Genomic DNA, 21,671 nt, shown 5'->3' with positions numbered 1-21,671 from the left:
CGAAACGCATGACTCACTCCGAAAAGCATCTGCTTCACATCCAACACTTACAATCAAGAATCCTATTGACTAGGGGCATTCTTTTTCAAGAATTCAAACACTGGGGCAATGCATATCAGGCAAGACATGGTGGAACTCGAGTTCTCTCTAAAGGTTCCTCCTTCAGATTAAAGGGCACGTCTCTCAAAATTTCTGATATTCGGGAGGTCACACTGGCATCATACAAAGAGCATTGTTGCATAATTGATCTTCCCACGCTTGTACTATTTACATCCCGCAGTGTGGGATAGGCATACATGCATAATTCTCATTTATTTTGAGAATCTCATTACATGACACATGCATCATGACATTGCATAAAACTAACGCTGCCTTTTCAGGTCACTTCATATTCAAAAGGATGTTATCATCCAATTACAGTGCAAATACGATCGTATCAACGATTCGATCTTAACAGATACAATTCCAATACCTCATTCCAAGTCTTTCTTCAAAGACAATCCAGAAGCAATCAAAGAATTTCTTACCTCTCCAGGTAGTCTTGTCCAAGACAATTATCTCAACCTTCCCAAGCAGTCTTGTTTAAGACGTATCCTAACCTTTCTAGGCAATCTTGTTTAAGATGTATCCTATCCTTACTAGGTAGTTCTGTTTAAAACGTCTCATGTCCTTTATAGGAACCTTTCTAGGTAGTTTTGTTTAAAACGTTTCATGTCCTTTATAGGAACCTTTCTAGGTAGTTTTGTTTAAAACGTTTCGTGTCCTTTATAGGAACCTTTCTAGGTAGTTTTGTTTAAAACGTCTTATGTCCTTTGTAGGAACCTTTCTAGGTAGTTTTGTTTAAAACGTTTCATGTCCTTTATAGGAACCTTTCTAGGTAGTTTTGTTTAAAACATTTCGTGTCCTTTATAGGAACCTTTCTAGGTAGTTTTGTTTAAAACGTTTCATGTCCTTTATAGGAACCTTTCTAGGTAGTTTTGTTTAAAACGTCTTATGTCCTTTATAGGAACCTTTCTAGGTAGTTTTGTTTAAAACATATCGTTCCCTTTATAGGAACCTTTCTAGGTAGTTTTGTTTAAAACGTATCGTTCCCTTTATAAAAACCTCTCTAGGTAAGTCTTGTTTAAGATATCCCGTATCCTATCTAAAAGCCTTTCCAGGTGAGTCTTGTGTAAGACGTATTACACCATTTCCAAAAACAACTTTTCTAGGTTAGTCTTGTTTAGGACATATCATACCTTTCTAGGTAATCTTCTTCAAACATATATCCAATCCCTCCTTATCCTCTCTAGGAGCCTCTATAGGTCAGTCTTGTTTGAGACATATCCAAGTTAACCTTATAGTCTTATTTAAGGCGTGTCGTATCATTCCCAAGAACCTTTCTAGGTTAGTCTTGTTTAAGACGTACCATAACCTGTCTAGGTAGTCCTGTTTAAGACGTCTCATATCTTTTTAGGAGCCTTTCTAGGTGAGTCTTATTTAAGACATATCATGCCTTTCTAGGTAGCCTTCTTAAAATGTTTCTCCAATCTTTTCTAAGACACACTTAGTTCTTTAAAAAAAAAAAAAAAAAACCTCCTCAGTTAGTCTTCTCCAAGACATCCTTCCTAAGCATTGTTCAAAGCCTAAGCTTCTTCGCATCAACTTTCGATATACCCTATTCAGGAACCTCTTCAGGTAGTCTTATGTAAGACATTACTTCCTCTCTCCTCAGATGCGATCAAATAATCCAAGTCTGAAAAGCATACGCTTTAGACAAGTACCCTTCCAGGCAAATAGATGGCATCTATAAGCCCATCTCCCACATAACTCTTTCCATACGCAAGCAAATTTCGGGCATTTCAGTGTCCAATCATCTTCTACCTCTTCAGGTTCAAGAAGATTGAACAGGGGCAGCTGTCATACCCCAAAATTTGCCCTCCTCTTTTCATTTTCAATAATCCAAGGTTCAAGGGTTTTCTCAAGTCACTCTGCATTATCATAAATTAGGGTTTGTTCTTCAGCAAAATAATTTGGATCTCCAAGGCCTCAAATGGATCTCAATGTGTCACATATGTACCAAAACACTTTCATATCTAAAAAATTGAGAGATATATGCTTGGTACAAGTTGGTCGATTTTTGGAGAAATAAATGAAACCCTAATTGTTGGATTTTGAACTTTGAGTTTTTGGGCCTATAAGATTGAACTTCTCACATGAATACAAGGTCATGGGAGGCCCATTTATCAATTCTTATTTATTTTTTATTTATTCATTTAAATTTAAAATAAATCAGATAAAATCATGATTAAATATTAAAAGATAATATATTTGATTTTTACAAACCATAATCAATTTCAAGATCAATCCAAGGGCATCCAAATGTGGAAAATATGCATAAAATAGCATGGGGTTTAAACTTAGAAAGATTTGATAAAAGAAGATCTTTTTCAATTTTCATGTTAATGGATGATGGATTTTTTTTAAAGCTTCCAACCCTAATTTGACTCATATATATACTAAGAGGAGGCTGCAAGAGAGGGGGGACGAAAATGAGGATAAAAGACTAGGGTTTCCATGATTCCAAAAAGAAGAAGAAACTAGGGCATAAAATATCTCTATACACGGCTGAGATCAAGAAATTCCAGACTTTGCATCATCTTCCCTAAGTGCTCAGGAGTCTTTGACGATCGGATTTAAGGTCAGCAACACCTCCAGGCGTCGCCACTAAGATTACACCGATGGGTAAGGTCTGAAAGTTCCAATCCTTGATTTTAAGTGTATTTTATAGCATACTGACGTTTGATCAAGTTTATGTAAGCCTTTAGAGTGATTCTGGACGATTGGATCAGAAGCTTCGTGTGGGAACCGCAGCCCACCATTGTTGCACCGTATTACGTTGCTTCACCTCTATCTCACTGTACAGGTCGAGTAAGCTCAAAAGGAGTCCACCAATGGACTCACAGCCCTCGATTTAGGGGGGTAGGGTCCCTTTTGGTCTTTTATTCACGTGTTTTTTTTGCAGATTGATTTTTGGAGAGTCGGGGAAGATAACCGGAATTATCTCCGGCGTCGCTGACTTGTTCAGCCGGTGATCCTCCGTGGCAGACGTTTATTGGGCTGTTCAAATCCAATTCGCGCGCGCTGCATGATGATTGGTGGGTCAACGAGAAGACATCCTCTCTCCACACGCGTGCAACTCTGGTTGGACGGTCAACAAAACCTGTATTCTCTCGCTTCATCTCATTGGCTGACGGTGCAGAAAGGGCCCCATCTAGATTTTCGTTTTGACTGGCCCACTGGTTCTTTTGTTTGTATATATATTTTTTCATGCATTATATTTACAACTAACATGACACAGCAAGAGTGGTAACAGCGGATGGAGTGTGACTGTGAAGTGATGGGTTCGAATCCTGGCCACAACAAGTATTTTTTAGTGTATTAACACTCTCAGATCCAGCGCCTGCTTCCCCACACATCCACCATGCGCCCTCAATGCTCAGCCATAGGATCTCCTATCATCCGGATCTAACGCACATAAGGGGGAGGGTTTACCATGGATCATCATATGGCACACACACAAGATTATAACCAGGCTTACCTATATAATTATTCTATTTATTCTATCATTTGTTTATTTAAGTAAAATTAGGTGATTATAATTAATTTAATTACTATATTTGATTAGGATTAGATGTAAATAATAGGATTAGGTTAATAATTAGGTTTAGAATTATCACGTGATTACTCGATTATTCGAGGTAATTAATTTAATTAATTTCAACTATAAAAATCACAAAAAACCCTAGAGCGGTGATATAAGATATTAGGGTTTGCCCGATCCCATGAGTCTTTTAGCCAAAATCTTAGGATTTAATTTATTATTCGTTTCGACCGTATTAATCGGTCGCGATGGGTAATAATCGATCATTTAAATAATATAATAAAAATAACATTCATTTGGCTAAAGGGTTTCAACCATCTTATTGGTTGCGATGATTAGCCTATTTCCCTTATTCTAATTCATCATCATTTTTAATCGAATCAATCGATTATGAGGGATAATGATACAAAGTAATCATTAAAAATATTCTAATTCGTTATTAGTAATAATCAAATCAATTGATTAAAATTGGTAACGATACAACTACTAATCTGTTAACTATGGCGATTGAATCTATTGATCGTTGCGGTTAATAGTGCTAAATCAAATCAGGGTTGTACGCCCAAATCTAAAACATTCAAAACACTTCAAATCAAACTACGGATTTTCATCCTTATTCAAAAGCTGCGATAGGCCATTCAAAAAGCCTTAAAACAACTCCAAACCATATCATTCTAAATTCTATGGCGTACAACCCTGTCCCCGAACTACGTAGACTCTGATCCTCCATAAGGAGGTACGTAGGCACTTGGCAACAAGGCGAGTCCCCCTCTTCCAAACTCTAATCATGTTCAAATAATTAGCCTTTAACTCTATTTACTGTCTGTCATCTTTCTTTATGTTTTGCCATAACCCTTATCTTTGCAACGTTAACCTTTAGGAAAGGGTTGAGGGTGCCTAACACCTTCCCTCGACCTGAATATAGTATCTTACCCTGATCTCTTAACTGCGCGAGGTTTCCTATTCTCCTTGGTAGAATAGGTGGCGACTCTAAGTCTAAATTTTTAGGGCAGGTTGCTACAACCCGCCCCGTTTATTTCATCGTGTATATTATTATATATTTTTGATAATTTAGAATATTAAATACGTGGCCAAAGTTTTGATATTTTGATTTGTATTTATTATTTAAAATATTTGAAATGTATGTATGTATGGTTCGGGTTTGAGTTTTAATTCTCCATCCCTATTTGGGCTTGGGGCAGGAAACGGGGATTGTTTGAGGATTCGTGTTTGGGTTTGGGGGAGGTAATAACCATCCCCGACTCGCTCTGTTGTCATCCCTAATTTGGATAAAGGTGTTTGAATGGATACAGATTCAACATTCTCCTAAAGTGTGGGAGGAGGAATTGATATGGCTAAGTGACAATTGTAAAGGGAAAAGCTGGAAGGAAAAATGTGATTAAGGCGACGATAGCGAAAACAATATACGAAGTTTGGAGATACCGAAATATGATTAGTTTCGAAAGTACAGATAATAACAACAACATAGGAGACAAAGTTATAGATTCGATTGTGTATAGAGGATGAACATACCATAAGTACAAAAAACATTTGACTAGGCTTTGATGATATAGTCGAATAGTTGTTTTGTTTGGGGCTAGATCCTTGCGATCGCCTTTTGTAATGTCATTGGTTTTTTTAATTTAATTAAATATGATTATTATTCAAAAAAAAAGATATTGCACGTGTGACATAAGTACATGATTATAATATTTGCTTATAATAATGGCAAGAGGGAGTAATTAATAGAGTAGTATCTGGTCAGAGAATAAGTTAAAAAGACTAGATAAAAGACCAGATACATTCATTATTCAATGAACCTAAAAAGAGAATATTTGCTTATAATAATGACCAGAGGGAGTAATTAATAGAGTAGTTTGTAGTGCCATCAATCCTTATGTTGGGTCAGCCCATACAGAACTTTGTTCTAGCTTTAAACAGGGCCCCCACTAGTGGACGGTGAGATTGATCCCTCTTAGATTAGTCGATCGCAAGGTCGGATACCAAGATTTTAAAAAAAAAAATAGAGTAGTTTGTATGGACTTTGGAGAGTGAAATGACAAAAGTATTACTATTAAAAAGCTAATAAAAGTTGTGACAAAAATTAATTTGAAAATAATCCTACAAATAAAAGCTAAACAAAATATTATAGTTAAAAAAAATGTTGTTTTTTTTATTACAATCATGATATAACATTATTAATAATTATAATTAATATTAGTTAAAATAATTATTAATGTTGTTTTTATTGATTAAAAAATAATTATTAAATAAAAGAGTTAAATATGTTTTTGTCCCTATAAATATCTCAATTTTTATTTTTAGTCCCTATTAAAAAATAATATATTTTAATCTCTACAAAAAATTTATGCAAACAGTTTTAGTCCTTGTTATTTCCTAAAATTTTGAAAGCTATTTAATTACTCTTAAACTTTTAAAATTTTAAATAATTTTTTTCATACATGTTTAGAATACAATAAAATATTTCTTTACCAAATTTTAAAATTTTTTAAAATAAAAAAAATTAAATATGAATTTTTTAAATTGTAAAAGATAATGATAAAACTAATGAAAATCTCGACTTAAAAATCAAATTTTGAGTTTCTTTTTTTTTAGAGGAACTTTTTATAACGTTCTAAACATGTCTTCAAAATAATCATTTAAAAATACACATTGGTTTATTACGAGGGACTAAGATTATATGCATACAAATTTTGTAGGGATAAATATATTATTTTTTAATAGGGACAAAAAATAAAAGTTGAAATATTTATAGGGATCAAAAACATATTTAATCTTAAATAAAAATGATTTAATAAATAATTTTAGATTTTAAAAATCCTAAGATGAAGAAATTCATAATTTTGTGTCGTTTGTGGTAGTTTGGAAAGCTAGTTAGAATTATTGTTAAACATGTCTATATATTTTTTACTGGAAAGCTGAACAGTGTCCTTTCTAGCAAAACCGCTAAGATCAAAATTTGAAATTATAACACTAACACTATTCAAAGCTCTGTCGAAATCAAGGTTCATACCGTATACCCCACTGTCTCTAAATATATGATCATGTAACACCCAAGACTGGGCCGTAGAAGCCATAAACGCGTATGAGGATGCCTCTACTATCAAGTACAAACTCAATCCCTCAACTCTCATAGGTAAAAAACCACCATCCATTGAATGTCTCCGAAAAAAGGACCTCCACCTACCATGATGTCTTCAACTGCCCTTCACAAATCTTTCTCAAACCAAATAGTTGCTTTCTCCATTTTATTAGGTTGACATGTTTTAAGATCAAAAAAGAGCTTGGCGATACCCATGCAAGAACAAAGTAAAAGAAGCTCACTCTGAGGATCCCTTGGTTGTGGCAGGAGATGCATTAGTTCAATAGTCATGGTCGCTCTCTTCATAGACAACCCTTTGATAAAACCTTCATCTCGACTAACATCCCCTCCAAACAACTTCATCCCTAACATCGACTTCTCAATGTATGAAGGAACCAACTCCCCACAAAATTTACTATCATTACACAAAGACCAAATGATTTCAGTTTTATTTATATTATTTAATTTCAAACTGACATGATGACCTGCAACTACAGGTCAAAAACCATGGTGGAGTAAAATAAACATATTTAATTTCAAAGTGACATGATGACCTGCAATTGCATGTCCAAAACCATGGTGGAGAAAAATAAACTTATCCAAACTAAATGTCACCCCTTAACTACCACATATGTCTCTTGTATGCATACATTCTCTTAAAAATGGTGACGAAATTCTAGTTACGGGTCACCTTTACCTTTTCTACAAACACACATGAATTCTCTCATATATTTTGATTGTTTTTCCTTAATTATTTTTATTTGAGCCTTTTGAGTGAGAATATAATTTTTTTATATTAAAAGTTATTGATTTAAAAGTATCTATAACTTATTTACATTAGTATATTATAAAAAAATACAAAGAAATGATGCTTCGAAGTATTGAACATGTACAAATAAGTTACACTCATATAACACAATTAACATATATCTTTTGAGGTTCCTCACTTGCCCTCAGTGAATATATAACTAAAACTTGATAGAAATGGTATAATAAATGAACCGTAAGGTTTAATTTAATCGCAATACTCGTATTATTAGTCTGATTACGTTTTGTAGTGTCTCTATTCGAACTCAGAGTCTTCCAATTTATACATGAGTTTATGGTGGTACTTGTTTTTGTCTACATACTTAACTAATAATAATAATAATAATAATAATAATAATAATAATAATAATAATAATAATAATAATAATAATAATAATAATAATAATAATAATAATAATAATAATAATAATAATAATAATAATAATAATAATAATAATAATAATAATAATAATAATTATAATTATAATTATAATAATAATAATAATAATAATAATAATATTATTATTATTATAATAAATGGATCGAATCAATAATTAAGTGGTTATCTTTCAATAAAGAGAATGAGCCAGTGAAATACATTTCTCACTCAACCTTTGGTTCCTCCATGAAGCCAATATAACTTTTTTTTATGAATGAAGTTATTAGTTGTTTTCCAAAGGTATAACTCACATAATTTAATATGATATAGCAAATTTCATTAAAGTATAATAAAATTTTAAAAATAATATATTACTAGCATTTCATATAGTGTTAAATATATAGTATAGTTAAATATTGACATTGGCCTTTATAATTTTAAAATTTATATAAACTTGGAGTATCTAAACAATTAAGAAATTCCTCCTTTTTCTTCCTTTGAAAAGCATAAAAAAAAAATTAATAACCAACAAAACCATGAAATACCTTACCTTAATCCTTACATTTTCCATCATCAACGTCTTCTCAAATGCAACACCAATATTTTTTACTCGACTTCAACCACAAATGAGTCTATCTTATACGTTCAACCTTACCCATCAACATGTAAATAAATCTCATAATCTCAATAAAATTATTAACAATTATTTAGAAAAACATATTCAATACTATATTTATTGTATCTTAAATAAAATTGTATATTTATTCATGTTTCAGATAAATATGGTTGAACCGGTGAGAAACTGCTTTTACATGATCCAAGTAAAAACAAGCTGCAATTCTCCAGCACTCACAAGAGATACAGTGGGTATTTTATTTGGAGATGCTATTGGCAATGAGGTTTTTTTTTTTTTTTTTCAAATTATTTATTTATTTATTTATATTTATTTTTTAATATTTAGGCTGATTATTAGACTAATTATTATACTGCACATTATTATAATTATTTTCAATATTTAGTCTAATATGTCTATTATGGACTGAAGGGCTAACATGTCCTATTTTATTTTTCAATATTTAGTTTATACTCTCGTTTTATTTTTATATGACATTTTAATATATTATATTATTTCAATATATTTTATAACACATGATTGGATGTTGGTGTAATTTTTTTTACATTAACCCTAAATATTAATTAAACTCAAGTTATATTCTTTCTATCGAATCAGATTTATAATTTATAAATTTTTTAAAATATATAACACGTATCACCTCTCTATTTCTATTCATTTTCTTTTGTACTAAACAATATTTCAATTTTCTTCTTTTCTTCACAAAGTTATCACTTCTCACATGTTGTCTTTGTTATTTCTCTCTTTTTATTTTCTCTTTATTATTACTTGCATCATAAATGTATTTAATTTACAAAATTTATATATTTAAATATATGTTAATTAATATTTTTAAATTAGGTTTAAGAAAATCAAAATTTTAAATATATTATTTTTACAAAAACACAGAGATGTTGATAATGATCTGATTCAAAGCATAAATGGCCGGCCACTTAAATTCCAAAAATAACTTATAACTAATATGAGAAAATTATATTAGTTTTACTTTTTTCTTTGAATGTATTGGTTTGATAGCTCTGCATATTTTATATAATTGCAGATTGTAATGTTAAATGACGATAGCCCTGATATTCAAACATTCGAGCAGTGCAAAACGCTTACATTTGAATTATTAGGAAATTGTATTGGAAAAATTTGCAAATTGTATGTAGCTAGGGTTGGATCAGACGGTTGGATTCCAGAATCAATCACTGCATACCAACGTAACTATCCCCCAATCACATTCAACTACAATTATTTCATTCCCGATGATGAACAACGATATGGTTTTGATTATTGCCTACAACAAGCTTAATGTTACATCTTTAAATACTTGTCTTTCTTTTCTTGAAAAAAAAATACTTATTGCATTTTGTTATAAAAACAAATTGTCAAGAAACATATTTATGTAAGATATAAACTATTTTCTTTACATTAGTCTCTTACATTACTACTTAATACTGATTTTAATAGGTTGGAAAAATATAATATTTTTAATATAAAAATAATGCTAGTGTATCTTCTTGCCTCATGTTACGCTACGCTAGATGGACGTGGAGATTATAACATAAAGTATTGATTATTTTTTTTACACAACATATAGTATTGATTTAATCATAATCTATTGACTTAAGTGCATTCTTTAAAAATAATTTTGAATAAGAGTCTAAGAGATTATAATATAAAGTTTACCAAATAAAAAAATCATACAAACATATTACTAGATATTTGAGATGAGGCCAGAACAACGATAAGGCAACCAAAGTCTTTGCCTCCGACATTCATTTTTTCTTATATTAGGTCAAATATGTCAGCGGTCTTTATAAATATGTCAATCTTCAATTTTAATCTCTTTATAAAAATTTAAAGAATATTTTTTTAAAAAAATTTTCATCCACACTTTTGATCCCTCTTGCTAATGTCGGTTAACAAAGCTAACATGATGTGACACTAACACGTGGAAATGCAAGCGTGACAAAGTTGATGACATGGATGCCACGTGTCATTTTTTCTCCATTTTATATAAATTTTATTTGTAGAGACAGATTTTCTGTCACAAAATTCGTCACTAACACGCACATCATACAAAAAATTCAAAAGTCGTAGCTAATTTGTAGCTACTCTGCAACTAATCCGTAACTAATTCTTATCTAATTCAAACACATCATTCTTATGACCTAAACTTTGTTTTTTGGATTATATTTGTTTTAGACCCTATAAAATTACTAAATTTTGATTTTGGATCCCTATAAAAAATTGACATATATTAGTCCCTACAAAATTATTATGCACGTAGTTTTAGTCTTTGCTCTTAAACAAATGTGTATTTTTTTAATAATTATTTTGGGGACTTGTTTAAAACGTTAAAAAAAGTAACTCAAAATTTGATTTTTAAGTCAAGAATTTCATTACTTTTATCATTATTTTTTGAAATTTAATTCTTCTCTTTTAAAAAAAAATTAAAATTTGATAAAAATAAATATTTTACAGTATTCTATACATGTATGAAAAAAATATTTAAAAATTTAAAAGTTAAAAGGTAATTAAACAATTTTCAAACTTTTAGGAAATAACAGAGACTAAAACTTAATGCATAAAAATTTTGTAGGGATTAAAATATACTCCCTCCGTTTCTTTTTAAGTGTCGTTTTAGCAAAAAGCTCTTCAACCAAGATAGTGGATTATTAGAGTTAGTTTTTCTATTATACCCTTATTTATTTTTCTCTTTCCAAATAAATTCAATCATACACTCTCTTTTTCCAATAACTAATTGGAAAATTTGAGGTGGAGTTATTGAGAAAATAAGGGTATAAATGACAAATTATTACATTAAATTATAAAATGACACTTAAATAGGAACAAAAAAATTCTTCTAAAACGACACTTAAAAAGGAACGGAGGGAGTATTATTTTTAATAGGGACTAAAATCAAAATTTAAGATATTTATAAGGACCAAAAACATATTTAGCCATTGTTTTTTTATGAGATTTTTTCAAGAATTTTATCACATTATAAGTATCTCTCACAAAAAAAAAATTGACTTGAGATGAATTAAATATGAATTTTTTTACGAGTCAATTTTCTTTAAAACTGAAACAAGAAAAACATTAGTATACGATTGAGTTTTAAGCTATTATTTTGCATGAAATTATATCATAACACCTAAAAAGGATCCACAAAATTTCATGGCATTTCTAACAAGTCTCAATTTATTTTGTTTTTTGATCAAAACTATAATACCCTACCAATATGCGTCTAGAATCATATCAGTAAAATATTAATAACTAGTACTGAGTACATACAAAAGTAAGAAATAATGGCATAAACCGTATACATTTCAATAAAATGTTTCAGAAATGAATACAATAAGTATGTCTACAAAATAATAATACATAGCAGAAGAAAAGATCAAATACGTCTTCACGTCATCCGATCATAAAGCTCTTGATTCAAGCATTTATCAAAACTCGATCTTGTACGGTACCTAAAAAAAATAATAAGATGAATGGGATGAGGTTACTAAATCTCAATGAGTTCCCTTATATTGTGGGTCCTCTCGGCTCTACAGGGTACATGTATCATCTACGGATCCACCATTAATCCTAAGGTTTCCTCACTATCCAGTATAGGAAAACCTAACAACTGGGAGCATCACGATTGAGTCCCCCTTGAATACCCAATTGGATACTCTAATCACATATCACGTAACCTGATTTTAGATACATGTTTCCTCCAAAATAGGTCTTTCGGGTTTACTTACCATCCTTCTCTCAGAGATTACGCTCAAGGTCTGATCTTTTGGGTTTACCTGCCTATCTGCTCTCGGAAATAAGTCCCAAATCGTACCTTTTAAATCTACATGGTAAGTAACGAGTATGAACTATAGAGAACCACATAATCCACATTGAATCGCCAATAGGATTCAACTCCTCCAATATCCCAAGGCCCGAGTCGTACAACGATATACACCCGTAAGGGAGGCAACAAAGGAAAGGTAGTGATCCACATCTTCATGAGTTCATCCCCGAAGAATAGCTCCTGAATTATGGAGCACGATCCATTCCCGAGACTTGCACTCGAGAAATAACCTGCAACATATGTGGCAAAAGGGCATCCTTAGAATTTACTTCACAAGAAATAGCCAGCATATATGTAACATGCCTCACTCTCTAATCAACTAGGATCAGTGAGCAATTACTATCCTTTGGTCTATTCTCTAATCCCCCGTCCCAAACTTACAACACCATTAGATTATAGGACTTTAGAAGTAGCCGCTTTAGGAAAAGGGAAATAGCGCCAACTTCCCGCCATTACTCTTGCTTAGGTATCCTAAGGCTTACCTTACCAAAGTCTTGTTTTACTAATCGGTATACACAAGTTATAACAAATTATGAGACCCCCCCCCCCTCATCTCTTGGTTCACATGCTTAGTTTCACAAGCTACAAGACCTCAACGTCTTTTAGAGCACGTGGCTAGCTTTAATTTTCATCACCACTTATTCTATGATGCCTACAACCTAGTTGAAAGAACATTTAAGCACAAAGGCCTTTAGAATGATTAACAAATAGATTCTCCAAGTATTATTTTTTATTAATTAAAATACATGGACATACACATGGATTTTATTATTACTTAAGAGTGTGATATAGGTGTGTAAGCTTAGGCATCTCACAGCCCTCAAGTTATGGTTGAAATAATAAAAAGCCATTTTCAATCAGGTGCAATCGATTTCTACAGTTATCTAGTCGAATGTACACTGAACAAAATTTACAGAATGAAAATTTTTCACAGTGCATTCGATTGCTCATTGAACCAGAGCTAAAAATACTACATTTCCTGCATTAAACCAGACCCAATACAATCCATTTTCATTCTAAACTAACTCAAGCATGGCATGATCACAATTAGCATGATTTTACAAGTAAAACAACATAGAAACTCAACATGCATACTCATATAATCAAGGATCAATTACTTTTCATAGTTCACACAACATGCAATATAATCAACACAAACATCAAGCTCACATAAAGGCATGCAATCATATCTCAAAAATCCCCAATTCCCTCATCATGAAAACCCTAAGCTTCTACCCAAGGATACCTAGAAGCCCACCTTATGAGGAAGAAAATTTTGACTTGAGAGATGAAGAAGATGATGATGGTGATGATGATGCATGCAAGAAAACTTGGACTCTTCTTCTCTTCTTCTCCCTTGTTCGCCACTTTCCTCTCTTCTCTTGCTAAAGATTTTATTTTCTCTGAGTGTGGGGAAGAAATAATGGAAATAAATGAGTTAGAGAGTGTTCTGAAGGCTTATATGGTCCAAGATCAAAAAGACTATTTTGCTCCTTAACTTAAACCTCAAAGACAATTCACTTCTTGTCTTGCGAACCTCACTCTAAAACCATTCCTCTAGTCACCAATCACCATAATTATTTCTAATTACCAACATTAGTATAATTAGTTATAGTTAGCAACTAGGGATGTTACATTCTCCTCACTTAATTAAAATTCGTCCTTGAATTTTAATTTAATTAAGGTTGAGGATTTTACCGTCCTTCGACACTCATTCCATTTTCTCCAATCCATGCTTCCATTACCAATTACACTACTCTTCGGATTCTAGCACTCTAATGATTCTTCATAATATCCCAACTTGTAAAGTCCTTGCAAAAAAATTTCCTAGTACAAAATTTTCATGGTCACGAGAAGGATGATTTGTCCAATCTCCTCACAATCACCCAAATCAAATCACAACATTAACGTACATGGTAAAACCATAGTAGAGACCGTTCTCTTAATTCCATTTGGCGTCTTCTACTTGGCATCTGCTGCACTAACCTCTGATTCTACACAACCTAAAAATCCTTTTGTATCTGTTTAACTAAAACTTACGAGTATTCCAATCATGACTTATCTGCACTGCTGCGCTACTCTGATCTCACTTGTCTCAATACTTTCCGGGGTCTTCTTCTTTGCTCCACTTACTTCTTCTAGCTTGGCGTCTTGTACTCTAATGATTCATGGAAAATCGACGCTTAAATAATTCTTATTGAATTCACCTTATGCCTAAAAAATCAATTTTTGTGGGAGAAATACTTATAATTTGATATACTAATATGATAAAAAAAAATTAAAACATTTCAACCCGTTTTACAATTAATATGGTTAAATTTCTCATTTCGTCACTTAAAAAAACACATTTATGTGTGTTTCAATCGACAAATCAAAATAAATCGAAACTTATTTGAAATGCCATGAAAATTTTTAGATCCTTTTTATGTGTTATAATATAAATCCCTGCAAAATAATAGCTTAAAAGTCAATCATATGCTAATGTTTTCGTTGTTTTCATTATTTTTTAAATCAAACCGTAAAAAAAATTCATATTTATTTGATCTCAAGTCAAAAAAAATTAAAAGTTTGTGTGAAAGATCCTTATAATATGATAAATTTTATTGAAAATAATAATTAAAAAACAAAGTCTAGGTTATAATTTTTGAGTTTTTGTATGTTCATGTTAGCGACGGATTTTGCGACGGAAGATCTGTCGCTATAAATAAAATTTATATAAAAATTATAAAATGGGGACAAAATGCCACGTGGTATCTATGTCAACAACCTAGTCACGCTGGCATTTCCAAATGTTAGTGTCATGTCTGCTCTATTAACGAATGTTAGTAGGAGGGACCAAAAGTGTGGTTAAAAATTTTTTAGAGGAACTATTTTTTGAAGAAATATTTTAGAAGGACTAAAATTGAAAGTTGTCATATTTATGAGGACCAATAACATATTTAACCCTTTTTATAATATTTGTAAATTATTTGAATAAGTTATAAGTTTTAATCGTGTATTATGCTTATGCTATACCATTTAATTAATAGTGTGGTTTATATGGAGTTTGGAGGGTGAAATGGAAAAAACATCTACCACATAAGAACTCTAATGGTTCTGGAAAAAACTGAACTGTCCTTGCTCCTTCCACATGTGCCACGTCTGTGTAGTTCAAAATGTTTCAGTTGACAGCTTTTACTACAACTATTTTTTCTAACTCGTCTTATTTTCTATTTCTCTCTCTTGCGCATCCTTCTTTCTTCTTTCTTCCTTCCTCGTTCTTTCTCTTTTTCTTCTGTCTTCTACATCTTATTCCTCTTCTTCTTATCTTCTTTGTTCTTCCTATTTTTCTTCTATCTTCTACGACATCGCTTTATGATTTCAAAAACAAATCTAGATTTGCTATTAACAATATCGCTAACGAAGCCCTAGCCGAAGCCAAAAGAAGATATCGAAGTCTTCCTACATATGTCGAGTTGCTCTTGTCGCATTTGTGAACCGCCATCCACCGTTTGGGGTCTGAATAATTCACACTTGTTGATTCAATGGTAGGTTTGATAGTTATTGAGATTTTAATTTTAGGGTTTTCTTTCTTTTGGTATCTTTGTAGGAAAAATTCAATATTTTTTGAATTTTGAACCATGGGTTTTCTATGTTTTATTATATTCATTGGAAAAAAATGTAATTTTTATGGGTTTTGAATCTTAGGTTATTCATAGATTACTTGCGGAGAGGTTGTCCGAGGAAGAAATTGGTGGTTTGAAAGAGTATGTTCTGCACTATGTCGGTGTTGGTTAGAAGCGGGCGACGATTACTATTCCGAAATTGATTCGGTTTCAACTTTATCTTTTTTCTTCTGATGTTGTTCAAATTTGCAGATTTCAAATTTGGAGTGGCATGTCCTTTTGATTGATAACTCAAACAGCAGATAATAGTTAGTTTGGAGTGACTTTGTAGGTATTAATTTTAAGCTATATTTGATTTTTATATATGAACACATTATTGGATATGTACTGTTATTAAGAATTTATAAGATATGTAAATAGAACTCACTATTTTTTTGCTGCGACATATCAAGAATTTATAAGATATGTAAATATAACTCATTATTTTTTTTTGCTGCGACATATCAGTTAAATCTGTGTTTCATATTTTGTTTCTTCCAACGAATTTATAAGATATGTAAATAGAACTCACTATTTTAATGTCGGCGGCTAAGTTGATGCACTGGGTCCTTCTTCCTCATTTATGTTTATCAAATATTCTCTGGAATCAAAACTCTATTTTTTTTTATATATTTGTACAATTGATTTGATTATAGTTCGATCAATTGTTTTGTTTACTTGGTGAGTTTTGTTGAGGTTTTAGGTTTAGGGTGATGTTTTCTTTATTATTTTCTTCGATTGTACTTTCTTAGCGGCAGTGGATGATCTGCACTTTTGTTGGGTGATGGCGGTCGGAGCTAAAACACAAGCAATGATAGTTATGTTTTTCGATGATGGATTTATCGTTGGTGTTCGATTGCAGTGACCGTCGGTGATTATTTTGAAACAAGTTAGGTTTCAACCTTATTTAAAAATAGATCTGAGGGCTTACTTAAACTTTGTTGTCATCTTTTTTGTTTATTTGTTGTACAATGAGAGAAAATGTAGTTTTTGTTTATATTGCATCTCATGTTTGTTCAAATGTATTGAATTAGAGGATTTCAAATCTCTTTAGAAATTGAGATATAATGATATGGATTTTTATACGTTTGATAGAAAAATATTGTACTTATGTTCTTATTAACTTGATTTAATTTCTCTTTTATAAACTATTAACAGGAAAATCATATAAGAAATCGGGACACAAAATTATGAGTATGCTATTGCAACATAACTCTTTTTAATGATGGAAAGTACTTTTGTTCTTTCAAGTAACTTGCATCTTTTTGATATTGTGTTTAATTTTTAAATTTTTGGCTTTATATTAGCATCACCAAACTCACTGTTATGATTAAACAAAATAAAAATGGTCAACTTGTATGTGTAGCCAACCATAGTTATGTTACCAAGCTTATTTTGTTGGGTATAAATGAAGTACTATATAAATGTGATGTATACTTTTGTTGCTTCTGCTGCTTTTATCTTCCCTTCAGTGAAGCATAACTTATTTATCTTATTCAAAGCAATAAAAGCTGCTGCTAAGCTGTAAAATTCAATATATTAGTTTTCTTCTTTGTCTCTATTGCCCTCTTTACACTATCTTGCTTAAGTTTATTATATGCCTCTTTCATTTACAACTTTTAGGATTAGTTGCTTCAGCATATTAGTATTAGTTGATTAAGCATAAAATTTAACAAAAATAAAATTACTCTACACAAAGAGAAAAACAAAACAATAAAATTACATAATTTTTTTTTAATTTAGAAGTACTATTTTTAATTGATCTTAAATTATCACTTGCTGAGAGAGATGAAGATTAAGAGATAAAAAAATTAGGTTTTTTTTTTTTGGAAGAGGTTGCCAAAGAAGTTTGAAGTACTCTTCTTTCTTGTAATTTAATAATTAACAACTTTTTTATACCAATATCTAGCTATTAAATACAATTTAAAATTGATTGAATATTTTTAAAAAGAAAAATTAAATTTAATATATTTTATTTATGAGCCGATGCAAATATATGAAGTTTAATAAAATTTAATATTGTCTATTTAATATTTATAAATATACACGTATAACCAATCGGTTATGGTGGTAGGAGTCTAAATTGATCAATTTTAAAGAAGATTGAATTGTTTGAGTTTGAAACAATCCTTTAAATTATTTATATTATACAATGAAAATCTAATCATTGAAAATCTAATCATTTGAATTTAATTTGACAATTTAATAGTAAATTTTGAAGCGAAAGTAAATATTAGATTATTAACCTGTGATTATAATTATTTTAAAAATAACGATAACATGAAATTTGAGAATATGAAATTATTAATCAAAATATTGAATTTTAACGGGTAAATAAAGTTGGTGGTCAAAATATTGAATATGAACGGGAATATGAAGACACTGATCAAAATAAAGAATATTAACAGGAACATGAAGTTACCCAACAAAATATTGAATATTAGCGAGAATATGAAGTTACTAATCAAAATATTGAATATTAATGGAAACATGAAGCTATTGATCGAAACATTGAATATTAACGGGAACATGAATTACATATCAAAATTTTGTTCAGAAAAATTTAATAAATACAACATTAAACTTCATTCTTTTCGATCATTATCCTTTTTACAACATTTATGTTTAATAGTTTTTCTTGTGAATATTTGTTTTTAAAAACATAAACCATCCCAATATTTTTCTTTTACCAATTAATATTTTGATATTTTATAATTTAATTGAAATTCCATAACAAACCGGTGACAAATACGCCGTTCAAATATCCGTGCGACGCACGGGTATTACACCAGTACCGTGTGATCCACGGGTAACCAGACCAAAATCTATGTGAACGCAAGGATAATACACCAATACCGTGCGAATGCACGGGTAACCAGGTCAAAATCAGTGTGAAGGTGCGGGTTATTACATGTTTTGTACAATTAAATAAAATACGAATAAATATATTTAAAATAATGTTTGAATTCAAACAAAGGGAATCTGGAAATGTTGAGGGGGGAATTTTTTTCTTAAAAGAATAAATCAAAACACGCTCATATGATAGGGGATAAAAAGTATTTAACCCTTTAAATATTTATTTTTAATTAACTTATATATTTATCTTTAACTATTTTTTTATTTTTCATATTTTACAATTCAATTAGAACATTTTCTATTTTATATAAATTTTAAAACTAAACTGGTGACATATTTGCGGTCCACACCAGAGTCCGTATGGACGCACGAGTTTCCCACTAATTACTATTAAAAAGTAAATAAAATTTGTGGCGAAAGTTAATTTGAAAAGAATACTTACAAATAAAAGTTAAAAAAATATTAATATTTTGGAGGAAACAATGTTATTTTTCTACGCTTGAAGACGTTCAACAGGTGAGATCTGTAAATGCTTGGTCGTATACCAAATGGCATCCTAAATTTATTCACGTGGATAAAAGGTTTTGTTCCTTCCACCTTGAAGCAAACATCTGCCCAATCTGCCCAGGTTTGGATTAGGATTCATGGCCTCTCCTAAATATACTGGAGACCCCTAATCGCATGTTCTTCTTATTTTATCGTTTCTATTTAGCAAATCTAACAATTAATTCACCATATTAAGCATTCTAACAATGACAAGTGGTATCTTTTGCAATTTTGTATCCAAGAGAGAAATATTTTTATCTTTTTCCTCTCTTTTGTATTTCACTCATTTGTAAATATCTCTCAAATTTAATTTCTCACTTTCATTTTAACTTTTTTCTTTATTTATTTACTATCACTAAAAATACTAATAATTTATTTTTTATTTTAATCAAATTAAAAATTTTATTTATTTCATTGGTCACTATCAACAAAATATCTATTTTATTTTAATCAACCATTGACTTAATTTGAGACAAATATCTTATTTTTAAATATTTATTTTTTCATTAAGTAAATCATTTTAAATTTTGCATTTGTGTCTAAATACATTTTATATTACATCAAATAATTTTTTATCTCACAGTTTATTAACAACACAAGATCTATTTTATTTTAATCAGCAACTACCTTTATTTGAAAGATAAATTTTATTTTTAAATGTTAAATTTTTATTTTTTTTCTCTCCATCTCACAAGTCCTTTTTATATATAGTTATTTAATATAATTGAATTTATATGATTATTATTTATTTATATTTAAATCACTCACTTCAAATTTACATGTGTCTAAATAAATTTTATATAATATCAAATCAGTTTACCCGTACGGGACCACTTTTACAATCATCTAGGAAACGTTCATTTTGGTTCATAACATTCATTTTGATTCATATTTCCTTGAGCAACATCAATTCACAATTTTATCAACATACCCAATTATTCCATAAAACTCGTCTAGTGTCGAATATTAGTCGTAGCGTAATTTTTTTTATTCAATCATTTGTCACTAATTAAACAACGACAACATCAAAGTTTTTCTACTTTTAATTCGAAATTTGCCTTAAGCCTAAGGAACTAATTAAATTTGGTCATAGTTTAATTTTTTTTCCTCATTCATTTGTCACTAATTAAACAACTACCACCACAAATTTTCCTCTAACTCCATGGCAAATATTCTCTTCAAATAAACTTACTGAAAATGAATTTGATAATGTTAGTCAAATTTCTATTGATATTAAGCCGATTATAGAAATCGAGTCTTCTAATTATATATAGATAACCCCATCAACACAAAACTCATCCAATATAAAATTGGAAATTCATTTATAGATCTCCCAGCTTTCTTGGTCACCTGTAGTTTAAATCTCCAAAATGTCTCTATTTTTCGGAAATGCATATCTGAAGTGGTATTTTCAAAAATGTATCTCCGAAAACACCTTTTTTTAACCTAAAAAAAATGATTTCGGAAATACATTTCCGAAAACACCACTTCGGAGATGCATTTCCGAAAAAATGCTCGTTTGGCTGTTTAAACAAAACAGCCTCCCCCTCCCCCTATTTCCATTTTATCCTAAACTTCAAATTTTCTAGATTTCTCAAACATTTGCAGAAGCACAGTACAAAGGCTACTTGAAAACAACATTCTATTGCTCTCCAACATTCAAAGACCACTTCTAAAGCACATCCAACAACACCTCAAATCTGTAAGTTTTCAAAATTAGAAATTTATGAATGAAATTGATATTAGGGGTGTAAGAAATTAGTACAATGTAGTATATTTAAGTTATTATATGTCATTGAGTATAGTTAGATAGGAAAAATTGCATTTTGAACCACTTAGGGTAAAGGGTGGAAGGTTCTGCAACAATGGAGTTTGCAGGGGAGTTTCGGAAGTACATTTTCAAAAACACCTCTTGGACCAGTTTCGGAAATGTATTTTCGAATTTAACCAAGAAATGTTTTTTTTAAAATTTATTATTGTATCGTATTCTAATTGATTTCAATTTTTCAGGAAAATGGCAGGCAACCCCGCACGACTCAGACAGGGAAGAGAGACCCAGACTGCATCGGGTAGACGCGAGCGGGCGTCACAGCTAGCAGTGACACATCCTCTGATGACACCCGACACTCCCGGAGCTCCTAGGCCAACATATGAGGAGATCTTGGGAGAACTAGCAGGCTGAGGATGACCATGCCACTGATCTCCTACCGATATGTCAGCG

The 21,671-nt window shown here is 30.8% G+C and overlaps 1 protein-coding gene across 2 annotated transcripts; it reads left to right on the top strand.

Annotated features, from left to right (window-relative positions):
- The first annotated feature begins 8,381 nt into the window (after window positions 1–8,381).
- Window positions 8,382–9,977, top strand: LOC131648378 (embryo-specific protein ATS3B-like). 2 transcript variants are annotated; one of them, XM_058918144.1, is made up of 3 exons: window positions 8,382–8,597; window positions 8,709–8,795; window positions 9,606–9,977. In XM_058918144.1, exons 1-3 carry the CDS (start codon window positions 8,469–8,471, stop codon window positions 9,858–9,860), a joined length of 471 nt encoding a protein of 156 aa, XP_058774127.1. In that variant the 5' UTR covers window positions 8,382–8,468; the 3' UTR covers window positions 9,861–9,977. The 2 variants fall into 2 exon arrangements, with proteins under 2 accessions (XP_058774127.1, XP_058774126.1); XM_058918143.1 differs by having other exon boundaries at window positions 8,389–8,597; window positions 8,709–8,831.
- Window positions 9,978–21,671: the final 11,694 nt, after the last annotated feature.

This window comes from Vicia villosa, linkage group LG2, assembly GCF_029867415.1.
Source record: "Vicia villosa cultivar HV-30 ecotype Madison, WI linkage group LG2, Vvil1.0, whole genome shotgun sequence".
NCBI classification, from domain to species: Eukaryota; Viridiplantae; Streptophyta; class Magnoliopsida; order Fabales; family Fabaceae; genus Vicia; species Vicia villosa.
The sequence above is the reverse complement of the archived record's forward strand: the minus strand, read 5'-3'. Positions and strand labels throughout refer to the sequence as shown.